The sequence below is a fragment of the Zootoca vivipara genome, chromosome 5, assembly GCF_963506605.1.
Source record: "Zootoca vivipara chromosome 5, rZooViv1.1, whole genome shotgun sequence".
Taxonomy (NCBI): domain Eukaryota; kingdom Metazoa; phylum Chordata; class Lepidosauria; order Squamata; family Lacertidae; genus Zootoca; species Zootoca vivipara.
This window is the reverse complement of record NC_083280.1, coordinates 81,481,139-81,504,998: the sequence shown is the minus strand read 5'-3', so window position 1 is coordinate 81,504,998 and position 23,860 is coordinate 81,481,139. Positions and strand designations below refer to the sequence as shown.

The window sequence follows — 23,860 nt, the reverse complement described above, 5'->3', positions numbered from 1 at the left end:
CTGGGCCTTTAAATGCTCCAAATGGGAGGGAAATAGCAATGTGGAGAAATACTTCTTTTTAAAGAGCGGCACACTTAAGAATTAGGTTTTGCCTCCTGCAGAGCTCCTTGGGGATTAAATGTTTGGCTAAGAAACTTTTATTGCAATTCCATTTTAAGCTGCAGACCTGAAACCATTTTGTTTGTGTGTGTATATATATATACATATATTATTCCAATGCAGTCCAGCACACTTGGCAGAGCAATGGACATAACTGCCAGAATTTAAAAGAGATCAATCTTGAGGTCACTGTCGGAAGTAGAAGGAATGCTGAATCTACCAAGCATATGGTGTAGTCGCCCTGATAGAGTATCTCTGAAGTAAATATATCCATATGCAGGAAAACAGAAAAGGGCCAAAAAAAGTTCAGTTTTCTTTTCAAGATTGTGATCCAGAATGTTAATTTTTCAAATGATGCTTTCCCAGATGAATTTGTCGTAACTGTGGTAAACAGCAGCGGTATCATCTGAATGACACTGATTGCTTGAACCATCACTGCAACTTATTTTAAAATGAACAGAACAAATAAATAAATGAGGTTTAGTTTTCAAGTGAGGCTTACAAATTCTTGGAAGCCGGGTTTATTTTCCACCATAATATATGTCAAGAGGAACAGGCTTATTGCTCAATAAAAATGGAAATTAATTGGCCTTTAGAAAGAAACATGTCCTCATACTTCATAACTTCTAGACTGGGGATTATTGGAACAAACAAAACAGGCTTCTGCAAAGCCATAGCTCCATGTAAGAGATGTAAATCTGCTCCACATGTGGATAGGCCCTTTCATTTGGAACACCATGAAAGCAGAATTGCCAGCCAACTAGTTTTCTTTCCTGGTTCAGACCATCAAACCGAGAGATGAACATTTTTTAAATAAAAAGCTGGGAACAATAAGTGACAGTTGCTGTCAATAATATACAAGACTGGAGTCAGGCTTCTTCATGTGCTGTTGCAATTCCTACACTCACAGTGCAATCCCCCCAGCAACAAGGTTTCCTTAGCAACAGACTTCTTTATTAGACGTGTTCTGAAGAGAAGCTGTTGCTCTGTCCAGATGACTGAAGAAAGCAGGGAGGAGGCATGATTCTCTGTACATACTTTATTTTCCTTAGACCAGTAGTTGTATAAGTTGTAATGTTAATTGTTCAATTAATACTTTAAGCAGAACTGGAATGGGTGAGGTGTTTATTCCCAAATGTGAAATCACCTATAGATGAGCTGAACTGAGAAAGAAGATTCTGGAAGGTTTTCTGGGTGAGTCTGCTGACTGAAAAAAGGATCCCCAAATGATTGGCATAGTGCACGGACAGTCTATGCCAGGCACCCCCAAACTTCGGCCCTCCAGATGTTTTGGACTACAATTCCCATCTTCCCTGCCCACAGGTCCTGTTAGCTAGGGATCATGGGAGTTCTGGGCCAAAACATCTGGAGGGCCGCAGTTTGGGGGTGCCTGGTCTATGCTTTCTGGGACTGATGGAACATGGTGCCCAACAGCATCTAGAGGGGACCAAGTTGGGAAATGCTGCTCCTGTCCATGAGACGCCACCAGCATGACGAAGAAATGGAAATGAAGGTGTTGGATAATTGGATGTATCCTGGATTTCAAGTATGTGCCATAGACAGTCTATGCAGCAAAATAAATGAGGTATCACTTGGGGCAGGAGCAGAGCTTCATGCTCCGGTACCGGGGGGCGGAGAGCAGGCAGGGACGGGGCTGGCATGCCCTGGGGGCAGGGTGCACCTTCTGCGGGGGCGTGGCACCCAGTGTGGGCAAGGAAGCAGCCGCGATGGCACCCTACTGGAATCGCACTGCTGGGGGCAGTGCGCTCCCCCGCACTCCTCTTCCTCCACCAGTGCTGGGGCATAGCTGATGGAGGAGTAACATCAACCCCCTCCCCAGACACCAGGGGTGAATTTAGCCTACTCTCCAGTCTGTCCCTTGGCAAACCTTATTTCTATCTCTCGCTTTAGTGAAGGGTTGCCATTCACCTACATGCCATTCATTCCTATGCAATATACTTGGGGACAGGTGTTGGGTGGTCCACCAACAGGAATCTCATGGGAGAATGCAATGCACATTTTGCTACTGTTCTAGAACATCCTTCAGTGTTAAAGTAGGCAAAAAGCTACGCTAGAATTCTGCTTCCCACTGCAGCATTCTACCACTTCATTGCCATCTCATGCTGTTGTATATGTAGACCCAGTCTGAATCTCCCACCTACTTTGATTTTTCAGTCTTGCTAGGCTTATTTAGGAATATATTATTTATCTCTGTGTGCTGTCAGAATTTTCTTGGATATTGAACTGCAATGGAAAAGCTTTCCTGCTGTTCTCTTTAGGAGTGGGAGTTGATTAATGCAACAGAAGTTCTTTGGTTTTGCTGTAATATAACGGTGCAGTGTTTTTACCTCACTAAAGGAATTTTTTCTAAATTATCAGCATTGTACCGCAGGCCTACATAACTCAACACAGTCAATGCAAATTAAGTGCCTTTATTGTACAGTGAAAGGAGGCATTAATCGCTTGACTTTGGATATGCAACCTAACGCTTATTTTTCATCGCTGAAAAGACCTCTTAAAAACCAACTGCTCAGCTTTGCCACTATGGTAAGGCCAAATACTATGTGTACAGAACGGAGACGTTTGGCTTTTCTACATTGGCATACAACCCAACTCTTTAAATCTAAAGCATGTGAATAATTTAAAATTCCTTCCTTGCACAGTAAGGCAAAAAATTGCTGCAGCCTGACAGACAAGGCTAAAAATTTACAAAGGATGTGATGAAGAACAGACGAGGGGGCTTATGCCAGAACTAGTCACACATGGCTTGATAATGCCAAACTTAGTTTTATGGCTTACCTTTACACTGAAGCAGGGGCATTAATGTCTCATTGCTGCTGAAGCCTTTGCTTTTTCCCCTTAAGGGCTAGTAAAATTCCTGTTACATCAGGAGAGGAAGGTCCAGATACTGTGCACACAAACACACACACCTGAGAGACCCAGTGGTTGTGGTGGGCAACAATGGCAACATACCGGCAACATTTATTCTAGAATCAAGGGAGGCTTTTTCACTGTAGCCTACACCAGTGTTTCTCAACCGCTGTTCCACGGCACACTAGTGTGCCGCGACGTGCGGCGACGAGAAGAGCTATTTGCATTGTCATGTGCCTGGCGGCCGCCAATATACAACACTGACCCACCGGAAAGGAAGCCGGCCGGGTCACGACGCGGGGCGAGCGCAGCTCTCAACAGCCACCACCACGGGAGGGTGGTTTTAGACAAACTTAAAGAAGCTGGCTGGATGAGCTCAACCTGAAACTTGCTGAGCAAAGGATTGTGCTGGCAGAGAAATCAGCGGCTTGTGAAGCCTTATTACAGGATATTGCAACCAACACAGCAATTGGCAAGTGTTTCTTACAGTCATAATTATATAGTCAATATAGGGCGACACAGAGTTAAATTTTTTAACTGTTTTAATGGTGGTGTGCCTCATGAATTTTTTCATGGAACAAGTGTGCCTTGACCCAAAAAAAGGTTGAGAAACACTGGCCTACACAGCCTAGATCTGATGCTCTTTCCCCCGCCTCTTTTTTTGAAAAGCACTTCTTGAGAAACAGGATTCATTTGAAAATAAAAGCAACTGTGTCATAAGCTGCTCTTACTCAGCTGTGATTTCTAAAGTTTTTTTTAAAGAGAAAGAAATCACACAAAATAATCCCCCAGTTAGTAAGAACATGAATCTACATTTACTGCAACTTTTTGTGCATGTGTGATGGGGCACAGACATTCAAAGGCTCTAAACACATATATACACACACAAAATCCTAACCTTCTTCATTATTTTCAATGGGTAACTCTCACTTCTGCTCAGGGGTGGGGGTAGGGAATAACTTCAGAAAGAACCAGGAAGTTGCATTCCCAGACAATTAATCTGTGACTCTAATTTTCCTATCTCTACTCATATCACTTTCCTTACATGCCAGTCACAGCCATGCAAGAGGTCCCAGATTCAACCCCTGACGTCTCCAAATACGGGTGGGAAGGACTCCTGCCAGGAACCCTGTAGAGCCACTATCAGTTTACTTCAATGAAAGCTGAGTTAGATGGGCCAATGGTATTGCCTTTGAATAAGGCAACGGCTTATGTTCCTGTGTGACTTCACCTGTCCGCTACAATAATACGGGTGGGGGTCCCATACAAAATGATTCTGCAGAATGCTGCCTGCATGGTTCAACTTGCACCTCTGCTTCTGTAAGAGCTGGAGACTTGCGTTTTCTTACTTTTCTTTCAATGAAAATTGGGGATCTGAAAAAAGCTCCTGAGCCAAAGGGGCACCAGGGACACGGCCAGAATCCTGGCAAAACCTGGCCAACTGGGACATATGTCAACCCTAATAAGAGTCTAATAATCTGTAAGCCCTTTCAGTCACTGGCTTCAGCGATCACAAACCCAAAGCATTAGTTAATTGGCTTGATTCAAGAACATTAAATCCTTTCTAAAACGTCAAGCTCTAAAAGCAGTGGCTTAATAAGAGTTGGGGATATTAATGAACTTCAAGCACCAGTTTAATATATCTTGATGTCCTAGAATCCATTCTATTTTCTAGGTATTAAGCATTGCCATGTTAACAATAAACCCACTGCAGCTAAAATTGCTATTAGTAGTAGTAGCAGAAGCATTCTGAAAAGGGCACTTTAAAAATAAAGTAGAACAAAATATGAACTCATTTTATGTTTGCTATCATTCTACCTCTTTGACGGCACAATTGGCTTTTATGCATCAAGCCACTATAGCCATCAGGGTTTTATTCAGAAGGCAGCTACTGTGATGTGAAAAGCTAGTGGGGCAAAAATATTGGTTAAACACAAAAGCATTTTGTGGGTGGTGGTGCTTTTTTTATTTTTTTCCTGTCCAGTTTCTTTGGTCAGCATGCTGGTCACATCCACAGGCACCACCATGCAGCCTTGCAAGCCCTCTCTAATAACAACACTTCAGAGGCTGTCTGTTCCCCCCCTCCCGCAGACAGATCCCTCCTTTGCCGTTTCTTTTAAGCCACGCAGCAACACATTTCCAGCTTGCTTATTTTGCTCCCTTAACCTGTTGCTATTTTTGCTCCTTGTTCAGTCACTTTCCAAATATTATACCTAGCTATGTGTCAGTCGTCGTCACTGCTTGGACTTGGGCAATGCCAAGATAGGACAAAACTGGAAGGCAAAAGGAATCCGCAAGCGAAGCAAGCAACCCTCCTCCTTTTTTCCCCTCTTTTTTTTTTTTTTAAGTCCACAGATGAACGGGGAGAATCTCTCTGAATTGCAAAGGCATGCTGAGCTTGAAAAATGCACAGCACCCCGCTCTAGACTGTCCTGGAGGGGGAAGGGGGAATTGTATCCACATATACACACACCATCCCTTGTTTCAGACTAGGGGAGGGGGGGTGTCACAGCTCAGTGGAAGAGGGAATGCTTTGCATACAGGAGTTCCTAGGTTCCATCCAGTTAAAAAGGATCTCCACCTGAAAAGGGATGCCCACCTGAAAAGTATGATGAAAGCCCACCCCACAAGCATGCTAAAGGCACAAATCATACTGCAGAAGTTAGGATGCCAAGAAATAGGAATATACAACATCACAAGCCACTTTCCTTGGGTGGGGTAAGGCGATTGGGCATCCCTGATGGCTGAACCAAGGATGTTTATTTATTTTTTTAAGTGTATTTATAAAATGAATACAATGAGAGGAGTCCAAAATTAAGCATTTTAAAATTTGTTCCCTTCCATGCACCTATATCATACCCACTGAAATCACTGGGATGTAATAGTGTGTAAACTTGGATGGATCATGCCCTATATAGTTTCCTTGTTTTCCAACCCCCCTTTATTCTTTTCCCCCATCCTGAATGCTTACACACAATTCAACAGAACATTATTATTATTATTATTATTATTATTATTATTATTATTATTATTATTATAGGCTGCAATGCTGGTGGTCAAACCCCCTGTGCTTTAAAGAACCCCTTCTTTTGTTGATTTGTCTGCTGAGCAATGCTTGCATGTCTGCCACAAACCTCCTGCATGTTACGGAGAGTTCAGGAATGTATAGTTAGATGTGCACAATTGGTTCAAAAGGAACCTGACCAGACCTGAGGGGTCTCACCATTGCTACAGGCAATCAATCCCAGAACATATTCAACATCAAACCTCTGATAAGCTTCTAAGGAGCCACAGGGCACCTGGGAACAAGAGTTAGGCTGGATCTGCACTGACCTGTTTAACATTATTTCCCCCTATTAGAACGATATTAGATATTCTGTTCTAAAATATCACAGGGCATACTGTACTTGTTAATTAAAACATTTTTACCTTGGTTTTTTTTCATCAAATGTAAGTAATACTCAGCCACACCATTTTTCAAAATCCTGTTTCTTTCTGTGGGTTGCTGGTTGCTTTCTCCATCCTCTGGTGTCACATTTTAATTCTTCCTTCCTCCCTCTGTGTCCTTTACTATTTGCACATGTCAGTATTTCAAAATTATTTATTTATGTATTTATTTGGAGAAGCAAAGTTAGCATTTTAATCAAGGCATCCAAGGATGTGTGACAGCTAATTAGGAAAAAGGAAAACAACTAGGATTTAGTCCTTGTGGCCTGACCTTCTTCGTAGGTAAGTAGGGTTTAAATTAAAATAAAGGGATAAAAATGACAAGGTAATAAAGCATTATGAATGTAGGATGTCATGTGTCCATCTATGTTATCAAAACCCTTAAAGGTAAAGGGGCCCCTGACCATTAGGTCCAGTCGTGACCAACTCTGGGGTTGCGACGCTCATCTTGCTCTATTGGCCGAGGGAGCCGGCGTACAACTTCCAGGTCATGTGGCCAGCATGACTAAGCCGCTTCTGGCAAACCAGAGCAGCACACGGAAATGCTGTTTACCTTCCCGCTGGAGCGGTACCTATTTATCTACTTGCACTTTGACGTTCTTTCAAACTGCTAGGTTGGCAGGAGCAGGGACCAAGCAACAGGAGCTCACCCCGTCGTGGGGATTCGAACTGCCGACCTTCTGATCGGCAAGCCCTAGGCTCTGTGGTTTAACCCACAGTGCCACCCTAACCCTTACTTAACATTAAAAACCATGAGTGTAGATCTGCCCTTGAAAATAACTCCATGACTTCAAAGCCTTTTGAAGACATGAATGAAAGCATACCGTTGAAATATTCCAGCTGACCACCCTTCCTTAGTCCAAATATGGCGACCTGGCCCAAGGAGTTCCTTAGCTGCTCACTTGGCCTGCTTTGGGAACCAGGATGCACCCAACTAATAAGCAAAGTGACATCACCACACAGCATTGGTAAGATGTTTCCCCAACAAGCCTTCCTTATTCCATCTAGTGTCATCATCACATTCCACATGTGGGCAGGCAGTGTGCTAAAAATGGATGGGGTCAACTGCTAAAGAACACCTTGGGCCAGAACAGACACCTGTTTTGGGGGTGGGGGGGAAGGGATGCCTCTTGTGAGTCAGCTCTGGACAAGGCTTCACTTCCTTGCTTGTTTTCAAGGTTTCCTGGGGCAGGTGATGAAATTCATGGCCAAGTTCAATCAGCAGCATATTTGCAGAATTCTTCATGGGCCAGTATTATTCCCACAGAGTCAAACAACTGCCCTGCTCCAACCTTCACATTTGCTATAGATCTGACCCACCCAACTGATGTCATTTTAAATGCATCGTGAAGAGGTAATGGGAATAAAGCAATGTTAGATCCACACACCCAACGCCAAGGAAATGCGCTTTATTTCCTCTTCCACTGCACAAGGACGTTATTCATGTTTTCAACTTCCAGCTAAAAGCAGAGGTTGTGATTATTCCTAGTACAATGGTACCTCAGGTTAAGAACTTAATTCGTTCTGGAGGTCCGTTCTTAACCTGAAACTGTTCTTAACCTGAGGTACCACTTTAGCTAATGGGGCTTCCCGCTGCCGCCGCACCGCTGCCACAGGAGTTCTGTTCTCATCCTGAAGTAAAGTTCTTAACCCGAGGTACTATTTCTGGGTTAGCGGAGTCTGTAACCTGAAGCATCTGTAACCTGAGGTACTACTGTATTTATGTGGCACTTTCTGAATACAGTGGTACCTCGGTTTAAGAACAATCCAGTTTAAGAACAATTTGGTTTACAAACCCCACAAGACCAGAAATAGTGTCTTGGTTTGAGAACTTTACCTCAGTCTAAGAATGGAATCCAAACAGTGGAAGAGCACCGGTGATGGGAGGCCTCATTAGGGAAAGCGTCCCTCAGTTTAAGAACGGTTTTGGTTTGAGAACGGACTTCCAGAACGGATTAAGTTCGTAAGCCGAGGTACCACTGTACTCATAGCATGTCACATACATGATCGCCATTATAGCCCCCCTATTGCAGCTAGGGGTGGAGGTGTCTGAGGCTGGCAGAATGGAGGCTTAGTTTCCCACTGAATGGCAAATTTTGAACCAGAGATCCCCTATTTCATGTTTTTATAGTCCAATCTCAGGCATTAAATCCCCCAGTGTCAATGGGGCATTCTTCAGAGAATGCTGGTACACGTTTGCAGCCTTTGCCACTCTGCCACACCAGCATTTAAAATGATTTTACCTCATTTGAGGATGGGCAGATCAGTCCATTTCCAGTCTATGTCAAGTGCGCATGTATTCATAAGTCTGTTCCACCCTGTTTCCAACATGCACCTGCAATTCTTTTCAGCCACATGAAAATTCATATTTAAGCTTGTGTTTCAGTACATCACCAGCTATGTAAATATGTGTTTTATGTACACATTTCTAAATAATACATTTATCTTAAAATAACTTTTGGGTCATTTTGAGCTGAGGACTATATCACAAAACTCTGGTATTTATGTCCCCATCCACACATCAATCAATCAATCAATCAAATTAGTCCAGGAGGCTCAGAATGGGTCAGTTCACGTTGGAATTCACAGAGATCTAATGCCTCAAGAATCTCTAGACTCATTACTCAGATACACACACACACACACACACACACTTAAATGCAGCAGCAGTTATTTGGCCTTCAAGCACTTACAATCTAACGGCTAAACATCATTACAAATGAGACTTGTTTCACATACATCTGTATACTGACAAATTGAGACTGGTTTTGTACATGAACGCAAAGAGGGGGGAAGTACAGCTGACAATTACAAATGTGGCAGAAATTTGTTTTGTTTTTTGTTTTTTGTTTTGTTTTTTGTTCATGGGAACTTGCCTGAAAAGCCCAAAAACATAACCTTGTCAAAAAGTGTGAGTAGGGAGGTCCCCCAATTCAAACCTGACCTTTGGTGAAAATGCTGGTAAAGTCATAACCCCTGCCTCAATTTTGTCCCATTAATATTTATCAGTAGCTGCTTAAGAGGTTCGAATGCCTAAGTTTTCCAACAGAAGAGGGTTGGGTTAAAAGTGTTAAAGGAAACAGCACACAATATTGCAACTAACAGTGTGGATACAGGAAGGATAGTGATAGCAAAATATCCCACACAAACAATGGTTGAATTAGAACATCCTGCCTTAGTTTAATATGACAAGAATAAGTCTCAGTGAGGTTCACCTTCTCCCCCAGTGTAGCTATAAGGAAGAGTTTGGAGCCTTTTACTTGTAATTAATTAAACAAGGCTGCTTCTTAAACCATGGGGTGAAGTTGACTTGATTTAAACAAACCATTGCTAAGATTTACCACAGAGTGTCAGGTCTAGATGGCACAAAAAGCTGCATTTTTTTAAAAAAAATAATTGACTGGCTGATGAAAATAAGAGACAAGTTTATTGCTATTATTTCCCCAACAATAAATGAAACAGGTTATAATTCCAATTAGACTGAGATGGTTTCCCAATGAAGTTAATGTTCAGTTTAGAGGTCCTACCAATGGAGGCATAGGGTCAACAAGGATCAAGATGGGCATCAACAGAATGAATTCTACATATTGACTATTTGCACATGTCAGTATTTCAAAATTATTTATTTATGTATTTATTTGTAGAAGCAAAGTTAGCATTTTAATCAAGGCATCCAAGGATGTGTGACAGCTAATTAGGAAAAAGGAAAACAACTAGGATTTAGTCCTTGTGGCCTGACCTTCTTCATAGGTAAGTAGGCTTTAAATTAAAATAAAGGGATAAAAATGACAAGGTAATAAAGCATTATGAATGTAGGATGTCATGTGTCCATCTATGTTATCAAAACCCTTAAAGGTAAAGGTAAAGGGGCCCCTGACCATTAGGTCCAGTCGTGACCAACTCTGGGGTTGCGACGCTCATCTCGCTCTATTGGTCGAGGGAGCCGGCGTACAACTTCCAGGTCATGTGGCCAGCATGACTAAGCCACTTCTGGCAAACCAGAGCAGCACACGGAAATGCCGTTTACCTTCCCGCTGGAGCGGTACCTATTTATCTACTTGCACTTTGACGTGCTTTCAAACTGCTAGGTTGGCAGGAGCAGGGACCAAGCAACAGGAGCTCACCCCGTCGTGGGGATTCGAACTGCCGACCTTCTGATCGGCAAGCCCTAGGCTCTGTGGTTTAACCCACAGTGCCACCCTAACCCTTACTTAACATTAAAAACCATGAGTGTAGATCTGCCCTTGAAAATAACTCCATGACTTCAAAGTCTTTTGAAGCCATGAATGAAAGCATACCATTGAAATATTCCAGCTGACCACCCTTCCTTAGTCCAAATATGGCGACCTGGCCCAAGGAGTTCCTTAGCTGCTCACTTGGCCTGCTTTGGGAACCAGGATGCACCCAACTAATAAGCAAAGTGACATCACCACACAGCATTGGTAAGATGTTTCCCCAACAAGCGTTCCTTATTCCATCTAGTGTCATCATCACATTCCACATGTGGGCAGGCAGTGTGCTAAAAATGGATGGGGTCAACTGCTAAAGAACACCTTGGGCCAGAACAGACACCTGTTTTGGGGGTGGGGGGGAAGGGATGCCTCTTGTGAGTCAGCTCTGGACAAGGCTTCACTTCCTTGCTTGTTTTCAAGGTTTCCTGGGGCAGGTGATGAAATTCATGGCCAAGTTCAATCAGCAGCATATTTGCAGAATTCTTCATGGGCCAGTATTATTACCACAGAGTCAAACAACTGCCCTGCTCCAACCTTCACATTTGCTATAGATCTGACCCACCCAACTGATGTCATTTTAAATGCATCGTGAAGAGGTAATGGGAATAAAGCAATGTTAGATCCACACACCCAACGCCAAGGAAATGCGCTTTATTTCCTCTTCCACTGCACAAGGACGTTATTCATGTTTTCAACTTCCAGCTAAAAGCAGAGGTTGTGATTATTCCTAGTACAATGGTACCTCAGGTTAAGAACTTAATTCGTTCTGGAGGTCCGTTCTTAACCTGAAACTGTTCTTAACCTGAGGTACCACTTTAGCTAATGGGGCTTCCCGCTGCCGCCGCACCGCTGCCACAGGAGTTCTGTTCTCATCCTGAAGTAAAGTTCTTAACCCGAGGTACTATTTCTGGGTTAGCGGAGTCTGTAACCTGAAGCATCTGTAACCTGAGGTACTACTGTATTTATGTGGCACTTTCTGAATACAGTGGTACCTCGGTTTAAGAACAATCCAGTTTAAGAACAATTTGGTTTACAAACCCCACAAGACCAGAAATAGTGTCTTGGTTTGAGAACTTTACCTCAGTCTAAGAATGGAATCCAAACAGTGGAAGAGCACCGGTGATGGGAGGCCTCATTAGGGAAAGCGTCCCTCAGTTTAAGAACGGTTTTGGTTTGAGAACGGACTTCCAGAACGGATTAAGTTCGTAAGCCGAGGTACCACTGTACTCATAGCATGTCACATACATGATCGCCATTATAGCCCCCCTATTGCAGCTGGGGGTGGAGGTGTCTGAGGCTGGCAGAATGGAGGCTTAGTTTCCCACTGAATGGCAAATTTTGAACCAGAGATCCCCTATTTCATGTTTTTATAGTCCAATCTCAGGCATTAAATCCCGCAGTGTCAATGGGGCATTCTTCAGAGAATGCTGGCACACGTTTGCAGCCTTTGCCACTCTGCCACACCAGCATTTAAAATGATTTTACCTCATTTGAGGATGGGCAGATCTGTCCATTTCCAGTCTATGTCAAGTGTGCATGTATTCATAAGTCTGTTCCACCCTGTTTCCAACATGCACCTGCCATTCTTTTCAGCCACATGAAAATTCATATTTAAGCTTGCGTTTCAGTACATCACCAGCTATGTAAATATGTGTTTTATGTACACATTTCTAAATAATACATTTATCTTAAAATAACTTTTGGGTCATTTTGAGCTGAGGACTATATCACAAAACTCTGGTATTTATGTCCCCATCCACACATCAATCAATCAATCAATCAAATTAGTCCAGGAGGCTCAGAATGGGTCAGTTCACGTGGGAATTCACAGAGATCTAATGCCTCAAGAATCTCTAGACTCATTACTCAGATAGACACACACACACTTAAATGCAGCAGCAGTTATTTGGCCTTCAAACACTTACAATCTGAGGGCTAAACATCATTACAAATGAGACTTGTTTCACATACATCTGTATACTGACAAATTGAGACTGGTTTTGTACATGAACGCAAAGAGGGGGGAAGTACAGCTGACAATTACAAATGTGGCAGAAATTTGTTTTGTTTTTTGTTCATGGGAACTTGCCTGAAAAGCCCAAAAACATAACCTTGTCAAAAAGTGTGAGTAGGGAGGTCCCCCAATTCATACCTGACCTTTGGTGAAAATGCTGGTAAAGTCATAACCCCTACCTCAATTTTGTCCCATTAATATTTATCAGTAGCTGCTTAAGAGGTTCGAATGCCTAAGTTTTCCAACAGAAGAGCGTTGGGTTAAAAGTGTTAAAGGAAACAGCACACAATATTGCAACTAACAGTGTGAATACAGGAAGGATAGTGATAGCAAAATATCCCACACAAACAATGGTTGAATTAGAACATCCTGCCTTAGTTTAATATGACAAGAATAAGTCTCAGTGAGGTTCACCTTCTCCCCCAGTGTAGCTATAAGGAAGAGTTTGGAGCCTTTTACTTGTAATTAATTAAAGAAGGCTGCTTCTTAAACCATGGGGTGAAGTTGACTTGATTTAAACAAACCATTGCTAAGATTTACCACAGAGTGTCAGGTCTAGATGACACAGAAAGCTGCATTTTTTAAAAAATGACTGGCTGACGGAAATAAGAGACAAGTTTATTGCTATTATTTCCACAACAATAAATGAAACAGGTTATAATTCCAATTAGACTGAGATGGTTTCCCAATGAAGTCAATGTTCAGTTTAGAGGTCCTACCAATGGAGGCATAGGGTCAACAAGGATCAAGATGGGCATCAACAGAATGAATTCTACATATTGACTGGAACTATTCACTGCAGATTTCTAATAGATATTATTGTACTGACCATTTATTATATATTCCCTATCACTATGCATGGCTCCCCTTCATGGATCACTGCTTCTGAAGACGCCTGCTTCTTGGGAGAAAAGCAATGACAAACCTAGACAGCATCTTAAAAAGCAGAGACATCACCTTGCCAACAAAGGTCCGTATAGTTAAAGCTATGGTTTTCCCAGTAGTGATGTATGAAAGTGAGAGCTGGACCATAAAGAAGGCTGATCGCCAAAGAATTGATGCTTTTGAATTATGGTGCTGGAGGAGACTCTTGAGAGTCCCATGGACTGCAAGAAGATCAAACCTATACATTCTTAAGGAAATCAGCCCTAAGTGCCCCCTGGAAGGACAGATCCTGAAGCTGAGGCTCCAATACTTGGGCCACCTCATGAGAAGAGAAGACTCCCTGGAAAAGCCCCTGATGCTGGGAAAGATGGAGGGCTCAAGGAGAAGGGGACGACAGAGGACGAGATGGTTGGACAGTGTTCTCGAAGCTACCAACATGAGTTTGACCAAACTGCGGGAGGCAGTGGAAGACAGGAGTGCCTGGCGTGCTATGGTCCATGGGGTCACAAAGAGTCGGACACGACTAAACGACTAAACAACAACAACAAATGCATGGCTACATATTGGATGAAGTACATAGCTGGTGATATCTCAGTTATCTCTCTCCATGATGTCACTGTTTGTCCCACTTATAGACTTTCAACCAGATTTGTGATGTTGTAGAAGGGCTAAATTGCTGCTAGTTAATCCATCGCATCTCCACCTCTCCCATTCTCCCATTTTGGTCTTCTTGTACTGGCCCCCGTTAGCTCCTGAAATGTGCCCTACTGTATAAAGCCCTGGTGTACAGATACACAAAAACTGAGGATCAGTGCTGCTGGAAGTAGAAAAAGAACTCTGAGTAGCCAGGTTGATAATGATTGATGTGTATGAGAAAGTATTTAGCACAAAATAGCAAAAAAAAAAAAATCCTTCTGAAAGCAAGTGAGTTGAACGTAGCCAGAACAACCAAGTCCTTTTGGAACTGTGTTGCAATTAGCTGTTGGTAGAACGAGTCCCTGTGGTATCAAGAAAGCTGGTGTAGCAAAGTGTCTAAGAGACAGGTCTGGGAATCAGGCAGTTTCTGGTTAATGTATCATCTCTGCTATGAACCTGTTCACAATAGTGGATGGGGCAGAGACACTTACCTGTCCTCCCAGTACATGAGTCGTCACTGCTTACCAGGAGGGGTGAGATGGTGGGGAGGTTAGCCTGGTATAAATGCACTGGCAGGAATGTCAGGTTGGCTCTGCTGGTGCATTGCATTCGCATCACACTGACTCAACTGCTATTCATCACACAGCCCTGCTATTCAACTGCTATTCATCACACTATTCATCACACAGCCCTGTGAGGTTGGTTATGCTAAGAGAGAACCATTGACCCAAGGTCACTCAAAAAGTTTCGTGACTTGAGTGGAGATCTCAGCCACAGTCTCCCTTGGAGAGCCAGTGTGGTGTAGTGGTTAAGAGCAGTAGACTTGTAATCTGGTGAACGGGGTTCGCGTCTCCGCTCCTCCACATGCAGCTGCTGGGTGACCTTGGGCTAGTCACACTTCTCTGAAGTCTCTCAGCCCCACTCACCTCACAGAGTGTTTGTTGTGGGGGAGGAAGGGAATGTTAGCCGCCTTGAGACTCCTTCGGGTAGTGATAAAGCGGGATATCAAATCCAAACTCCTCCTCCTCTTCTTGCAGACAACACTCTAACCACTAAACCGCAATGGCTCACCAACTAGCCTTAGTCCACTAGCGATGGTATCTTTCAGCCTCAGTTTGCCATCTGCAACAAGGATAGTAAAATTGATGAACCATACGAGATTGCGAGGATTACAAGAAAACAATGCATCATAATGGCTTGGAACACTTGAAAGCTAAGTAGCATCGTTAAGACCTGTCCTATCACTTAAGTAGGGTGTTCAGGGGAGCAGAGCATAATGGCATCTAAGCAAGAAGGGGCAAATATTCAAATAATTTCTGGTATACCTTTCCATGTATGTGTTGAAGGCAATTCAGGGGAAAAAAGAAGTATAAGTGACAATAACTAAACTCAGTAAAGCAAAGCAAAGTGTAAATAAAGCCGCATCAGAAAACAGCAGCAGAAATTTCAAAGACATCAGTTTCATAAAACGTCTTCAGTAGAATATCCACGCAAAGAAAAGCTTTCCTCTGACACCTAAAAGAAAGCGTCAAGCAGACTTCTCTGGGGAAAGTTCCATTATCATTGTTCCAAAACAGAAAAGGCCTTGTCTCCAGTAGTCACCCACCAAAGCTCAGGCTGAAGACATCTAGGGCTGGTTTTCTGATGATCTAATGGGCAGATTCATAAGCGAGAGGGTGGTCCTTCAGACTGCCAGATCCCTTGGCACACTTACAGTTCAATGGAGACCAATAGGATTCACTTCCAAATAAACATGTTCAGACTGAGTTGTTAAAGACAGCAAGGAATCAACAGAAACACAAACTCATCAGAAATCTTTCCTGGGGTGAAGTAAAAAAACAATGGGAAAGGAAACAGGAAGAAAGCCCCTAAAAGACTGCAAAATGCTAAGGCTTCAGTTTAGGGAAGGTACTGCAGAAGACAACTTTCATAGATTGCATACAAGGATTGGATTAGTTTTTTATTCACAATGCAGAGGAAAACATAATGTCAGTGTACTTTGCACTGGATCTGTTTTAAAATAACAGTTTGCCTTCATAGTAACTTGATCTCAAGGGGGGGGGGGTTGGATAGGAAGAACCTCAAACTTAATAAGCAGTTGAAGGATGCATGACTTAAAAGAGGAAAACAACGAAAGAGCCTAGTTGGGATCAACAGACATGCAGCTCTGTGTTCTTTGGAAAGTAGCAGACCCAAAACCTCTGAGCTGACATTCTTCAAAGAAGTTGCAGAATCATGAAAAAGAAAATTTCTGTCACATTCCTGCATTGATAAGACTAACAAGCTAAGCAATTCCCAAATAAGTAGCCATGTTAGGCTACTGGAGCCCACAAAGAATCCTATGGTACTTTAAATAATAACCTATTTATTGTGGCATAAGCTTTCATAGACTAATCAAAAGCTTTTGATCTGGCAAATAGCTTTTTAAGATGGGTGGTGTGGGAGGGTAACATATAGCTCTGTTCCACTGAACTGGTATTGCAGCCTGGACCGAAACTTCATTTCTCTTTCAAAGCAGCTCCCAGGAATGCTTTGATAAGTCCACAAAAGATGCTAGACTACACAAAAAGATTTACTAGTCTGCCTGCTCATACATGCCTGCACTGAGGACCTAAAGTTTTAAAAGAACCAACTTTCATAAAGTTTCTTACCTGCTTAGCTGGGGACCATTCTTACTCTAGACAAGCAGCTATTACAAACCACACCACTAATTGGCACTGGTATGCCAGTGAATGCTACTATAAGCTGATGTCAAATAGTAATATCAAGCACAAAAGTCCAAGACATGGCCACATTTAACAGATGGGACGGCATGGCAGGGGTATCACAGGGTGATGTCATTGCAGCATCACTAAAGCATTGGGTTATATTGGGAAAGGTACCACTAGGGGGTGGGCTAGGGAGAACGATCTGACTGTGGCAGGGTGCAGATTCACAGCAAAGGTTGGCCCAAGATTCAACAATATTTTTTTTAAAGCAGTGTAACTTGAGAGCATGTTCTGGGTATTTCCATATCTCATAATCACAGAAATATTATTTATTTGTGTGTATCCCATCTTATTCCATCAAGTTCAGAAAGTGTATCATGCACCATTACAGTTCCACATCAGAGGACAACAGATATGCAGCTATTGCACTATGTTTTAAGTTATTTGCACCACGAGAATATTTACAAATGGGTCTGAAGTCACTTGTTTTTGAAAGCAATCAATATGATTGCCTGGTGTTCACAACAGACTCTGCCAGGTTCTAACCCCTTCTTCCTTTGATTATTCTGCAAACTGCATCACAAATAAAATGACCTGACACAGAATGATACTGGGATAAGTAATGGCAGATTTATTAACAAGAGACTCCCTAAACTTGTTTTCTAAATAAGACCCATTATACACATGCCACTTAAAGATCCTTGGGACCGCTCTTCTGCTGTTAGCATGCATGTTTGAAATGCAGAGATGAAGTTCTAAATACAAATGTATTGGGTTTTTTAATAACTGCTGTCCTGGTAGGAACTTAGATGTACAATTAATTTCAACCCTTCGGCAGATGCTTGTGTCACCTATGTGAACTGAAATAAAGTACATGAAGCACGTTTTAAACCCTCCATCTGACACTGTCCCCCATAGCTATATACATTTGGTGGGAAGTGTAGCAGTTTATTTCCAAGTTCTGAAGCAGGAAAAGAGGTCACAGTACCTGTAGCAGAAGTCAGCATGCTCTGGCACTGGTTTTGCCCCCCGCGCTTAAACACACCCTACATGCAGATACACATCCTAACTGAAACACACATGCAACAAAGCCAAATGAGTGCCCCGTTTTCTTCCATGCCCATGATCACTTAATGACATCTATTAACTCTTCTTTCCCTTCATATCCCTGGATAGAATTTTTTAAAAAGGGTGAAAAGACCACATGTTTTTAAAAGAAAAGATAAGGCACTCCATAAAGGTGAAACTGCCAGCCTTGCCTTGCTGGGGCAGAGAGACTGCTGGACAGATAATTTAGGCAGGTACAGTTATACACCATACAGTGGGATTGCATCCAAGTTTGGTCCCAGGCCCAACCCACTATAGACCAGCATCCTGGCTAGCTAAGTAGGGGAGTGTCTTCCTCTTGCAGTACAGTGACATTTGAAGAAAGTACAACCACGGACAGTGACAATGCCCACTAACTGAAACAGAGGAAGATGGAAGATTCCCCCACCTGATAAAGTATTTTAACATGCATGTGCGACTTTGCTCCAAGTCTAGAAAACCAGTCTGGGGCTTTTCTGTTTGTTAATAACATAATACTGTATGTGGCGATTCACAGAGGTACGGTACTTAAGAAGAGACAGTCCCCTTCTCCCGGGAAACTTACCATCTAAATGTAGGAAACAACAGAGATAATGAAAATGCAAGAACACTTTTTAGAAACTTTCCAGGGCTAGAAAAGCCCAGTTGTCTTTTGAAGTTAATAATAGCACAATGCTGGTCAGCTTAACTCTCTCTCTTTTTAAAGCGATGGTGCTAAAAGTGACTGCTGGCTTGCTGAAGATCACAGAATCATAAATCTATAGAGTTGGAAGGGATCCCAAGGGTCATCTAGTTCAATGCCCTGAAAGGCAGGAATCTTTTACCCAACCAACGTGGGGCTCAACCCTAGGACTCTGAGATTGAGTCTACCCAGATATCTCCGTCTTCCTTCCCCACCTCCAGCCCCAGCGACACTATCAGTATTTATATCACCGAAGTTTAGGATATAGGTAGGCAATTCAATCGGCCTTACTCTGATCAGCCCTTGTAATCATTGACCACAATGTCAACAGGAACTAAACCCACGAGCACGCGCGCACCTTCCCGCACACTCCCAAACGCGTGGGCAAGGGAGGGAAGGTAGTTTCCAACTGCAGAATTTTCACTGGACTGCAAATCCAAAATAAACCCCCCACAAACACCAGAGAGAGAGAGAGAGAGAGAGAGAGAGAGAGAGAGAGAGAGAGAGAGAGAGAGAGAGAGAGAGAGAGAGAGAGAGAGAGAGAGAGAGAGAGAGAGAGAGAGAGAGAGAACTCTAGATGGGAAACTGAAATCAACTTTGTTCCAACTCAAAGCGCATTCCAATATGACCACCCTGCTCGGAATGCTTCGTTTGTAACAGCCTAAGAACCATCAAGCAAGCAGTAAGCAACGCGTAAAAACCAGTTGTTTTCCCAACGTTTCTGTAGGACAAAATTCTGAACCGTTGCAGCGAAGAGTGCGCCTGGGTTCTTTAGATCTCCTGCATCTCTGACGCGGAAGAGAAACGTCTCTCCAGAGCCGCCTACCTACCCCCTTCTGCATAAATCTGCTAACTCGATTACCAAGCGCTCCACGTTTCAAAGGAGCAAGCGGTTAAAAAAAGAGGAGAAGGAATTTTAAAAAGCGCATTAGAGAGAGTCAAAGGGCGCCGAGGACGGGGGGAGAAAATACTTGCAAAGCATCATGGCGGTGCAAAAGTTTTCAGAGGGAGAAACTTTCCGCAAACTTTTCCCAGTTCCCTCCGCCGCCCCCCGTCCAAGCAAAGTCCAGCCCTTTCCAGCTCCATTTCAGAGGCCAAAACCACAACCAACCAGCTTATTTCCAAGTGGGGGTCAAAAATCGGTATTTATCATCATCATCATCATTTTTTAAGCGCTCCTTTCAGCTGGGGCTGAGTTGCAGAGGAAGGGATCGCGTTACCTCGTTCCTTTGGAGCTGGAAGAAGCTGTTAAGATAGCTGGAGCTGAGGGAGGAGCCCAGCTCGGCGCTGCTCTTGCTGGGGTAGCTCAGCTCCGGGTGCTGAGACGACGAAGGCTCCGGTCGGAAGGCATCGAAGGCGCTGGCCTGGTGCGTGTCTTGCAGGGATAGATAAACCCAGTTGAGCAGCTGCGCGGGCTGGTAGACGGAGGCAGCGCTGGTGTCGATGGCTGACAACAGGCTCATCCTTGCCCACCCGAAGCTGCCCTCTCGGAGATGGTCTTTCCCCCCTCCCCTCTCTCGCTGGATCAACTTTCCTCCTCCTCCCTGTGGGGGATTTTTGCTACCCTGCACGGCTTCCTCGTGGGCCCCTACCAGAGGGGGTGGGGGAGAAGGGAGGGAGGGGGGCTCCTCTCCGTTTTCCTTGCGCCCTAAATCTTTCCAGCTCCCTTTCCCCCCCCCTTCCTGCCTTTCCTAAGGCGATCTGAGCCCTCCAAGCTCCAGCACGCCGTCCACCCCCAGCATAGCTGCTGATCTACGGTGGCAGCAGCAATAGCAAAGTTAGGCAGAAACTTTCTTTGGCTTTCCGTCCCCCCCTCCCTCCTTCCCTCCTTCCTCTCCTTCCCCGTGGCTCGATCCGCTATCTGTCTTTATTCTCACTCCCTTAGTCTCCCTGCTGGAGGGGAAGGGCGCCTTGAGTTATTCAGCAAACTCGTCGGGGCTGCCTGTAGGAACCCGACCATTGGGGAGCGGGGATGGAGGGGGGGACGGGCGGGGAGCGAAAAGGGCATTGGCTCGCGACAGTTCCGTGCAGGACCAAATTTAAATACGGGGGTTGCTGCGGGCCAATCAAAAGAGGGACCGCGCCTCCTTCCCTCTATTTCACCCCGCCCCCCTCGCTCCCGCCCCGGTAAGAACACAGCGGAATCCACTCTCTGCCTGCGCAGAGGAAGGCCGGCTTCGTACGTGACTGGAACTATAGCATCATAGTATCGCAGAGCGGGAAGGGACCCCAGCTGTCATCTAGCTGTTTGCAAGAGCTTTCTGAAGAATCCACCTCGTCCAGTGTCCTGACTCCAGCAGGGCCAGCCCAGGAGATGTCCAAAGGCATGCAAAATATTCCTGCATGAAAACGGGTTGGACTAGATGACTCTCATGGTCCCTTCTAACTCTGCCATTCTGTGCCTGCTTGCCAAGCCAGGAGCTGCCATTGGCCTCCCTTTGCTTCCCGACCTTCCAGTAACAGGCTTCCTTTGTGGTCTCCTTCCAATGCTTCTAAGTTTGCCGCCAGTGTGGGGAAGTCCATCCACTGGAACAGTTGTGGTGCAATGGGTGCAAGCCGTGGCACAGAATCAGGTCTATTACACCAGGACCACAGCCTTAACTCATACCAAAGTTGCTGAAAAGGCTGGCCTACAATGCTGTTTTTTCATTCACCATTAATACAAAGCAAGAGAATGTTTTGTCTATAGCCTCTCTCAAACCTGGGCTCCTTGAGGGGAACTTGGCTCATCTGCAAATTAACCGTGTGAACTTTACAAAAGTTCAGATGCAAGAATTGCAACAAAAAACAGGAATACACACACATGGCAAAATAAAGAGTTGCTCTCTTTAGCCTTAAACTGACACCATTCCCCTCGCCAGATTTGCTTTCATATTGCTGTAAGGTACATCAGCTGGAGCTCTGGAGCTGAAAGGTTCACTATACGTGAAGTTAATCAATAAACTAAATAAATAAATTGTGTCACAAGGCCAGTGGGCATGCAAAGCCATGCAGCTTTCTCCTGCCTTACCTCTGAAGTTTTAATCACAACACACACTTTGTCTGCAATTGTTAGCTAATTTAAAATTGTTTCAATCCTGCAATGCAGCCAAAGCTCCATCTCATTTCTGCTCCATACCCTAAGACCAAAGTGGGCAGCCAGATGTTGTTGGATTCTAATGCCCATCAGTTTCATCCAGTATGGAGAGCAACCATGAATTGTGGGAGCTGTACATTTCTCACACCACACCATTTTTTTATTGGTAAGAAATACATTGGGAATCAAAATGAAACAACTCCCAGCAGTACATTTATAATGTAGAATAAAAGGTAAAGGGGCCCCTGACCATCAGGCCCAGTCGTGTCCGACTCTGGGGTTGCGGTGCTCATCTCGCTCTATAGGCCGAGGGAGCCAGCGATTTGTCCGCAGACAGCTTCCGGGTCATGTGGCCAGCATGACAAAGCCGCTTCTGGCGAACCAGAGCAGTGCACGGAAATGCTGTGTACCTTCCCGCCGGAGCGGTCCCTATTTATCTACTTGCACTTTGATGTGCTTTCGAACTGCTAGGTGGGCAGGAGCTAGGACCGAGCAACGGGAGCTCACCCCATTGCAGGGATTCGAACCGCCAACCTTCTGATCAGCAAGCCCTAGGCTCAGTGGTTTAACCCACAGCGCCACCTGGGTCCCTAATGTAGAATACAACTGCTTTATAATATGACCATGGCACATCCAGAAAGTATAAAACAATGCAGCTACATAAGAACATGAAACATTCCCAAAATCTAATTATAAACGAGCCTCTTACAGATGTACCTTAAATGTGTATACAAACTCAATGAGCGGTGTGAGCTTGCGTTTGCAGAGTAATCTCATATATGTTGGGTCCAATTTGAGACAAACAAACTCATCTCCTCATCAACACAAAGAAGGCTTTCTCTTCTGTGATCTTTCATATTTTTCAGGGCTGAAAATCTCTGTTCACAACAGTATGTCATGAAGAACTGCAGAAGAATAGCTAACACTCGTGAAGAGAGGTATGGATACTGTTTCTGGTTGTATATCCCACCCAGGTTATTTGGATACTATACTACTGTATCCTATCCTATCCTATCCTATACTACCGTACACTATACCTAAACGTTTAAATGGTTTTTTCATTGTCCTTGAATCTTCTTGCCACACTTGCCATCCTCTCATGCCACACCAGTTTGGCATGCTACATCCTTTGAGAACCACTGGCATAAGACCTCCCCAGAATCAGTTTAGCCCAAGAAGCAAAGCACAGAATTGTACCAGTGCTAGGAGCCTTCTGCTCAGTTGTGCTCTGTTGTCACTGTGCAGTAGTTTATTGGATCAGGCTGAGTGTGATGATATCACCTGGATTAATGCACTTTGTCCAGTGTCCGAGTTCACTTTCAGCAAGGGCAACACATTACATTATTTTGGAGTAGGCTTAACCTTTTTGTTAGCATGAAGGAAATGGACTGTCCCCCCAAAAAGGGTAAAATTCCTGCATGTGTTTGGTTTGGGGATTATGGAATAACTTGCTAAACCTGACCTGTCCAGGAATCAAACTGAAAGTGGGTAAAATAACTGAGAAAGGTGCCGATCACATGCCTTTTGTTAAAAAAATAAAGAATTTAGCTTCCTTGAGTTTGTGGATTAGGTGTCATGTAACCAGAGGGAATCTGATGAAGGGGTGAACATATCGAGGTGTGATCTCAGGATATGAAGGAAGCACGCACTAGGATGGAGTGTTTAAGAAACTGGAATTCTGTATTGCATTTAAATCTGTTTATTTGTCTGTGCCTTTGCTTCATTAGGAGGAATACTTTTGTGTGCATGCAACCATTCTTACGTTCAATTTTTTAAAAAATCCTTTTAGTAAACTTTTAAACTTGTTTCATAAAACCTTTTGTGGTTGCCTTTAATGTACTGCCCCTACGTCTATTGCCAAGTTCTACATATGTTCTTCAAGTGTTCTTGAGGAGACACAGGGGAATTTTAGGCTGGTTGGTGAAAGGCAGCCTTGTAGAAAAATGAACTCTTTCACCTGGTGGCAGCAAGAGTCCAATGGGGAGGGTGAACAAGCAGAGTGGAATGCTCTGGTTTGGCCAGATCTCCTTTTCCGTCATGATACAGGGCCCAGAGTGCAGCTGCAGAGCTGCAAAAGATAGGGTATGTCTAAAACCACAAAATACAAATGCATCAAACAAGTCT

The 23,860-nt window shown here is 43.9% G+C and overlaps 1 protein-coding gene across 1 annotated transcript in view; it reads right to left on the bottom strand.

The window, feature by feature from the left end:
* Positions 1 to 20,575, bottom strand: part of ZCCHC24 (zinc finger CCHC-type containing 24) — a 127,299-nt gene extending 106,724 nt beyond the window's left edge. Inside the window, exon 1 of the mRNA XM_035138331.2 lies at positions 19,881 to 20,575. Coding sequence (XP_034994222.1) covers positions 19,881 to 20,123 — 243 coding nt within the window. The 5' untranslated portion in view covers positions 20,124 to 20,575. The remainder of the gene's footprint in view (positions 1 to 19,880) is intronic.
* Positions 20,576 to 23,860: the final 3,285 nt, after the last annotated feature.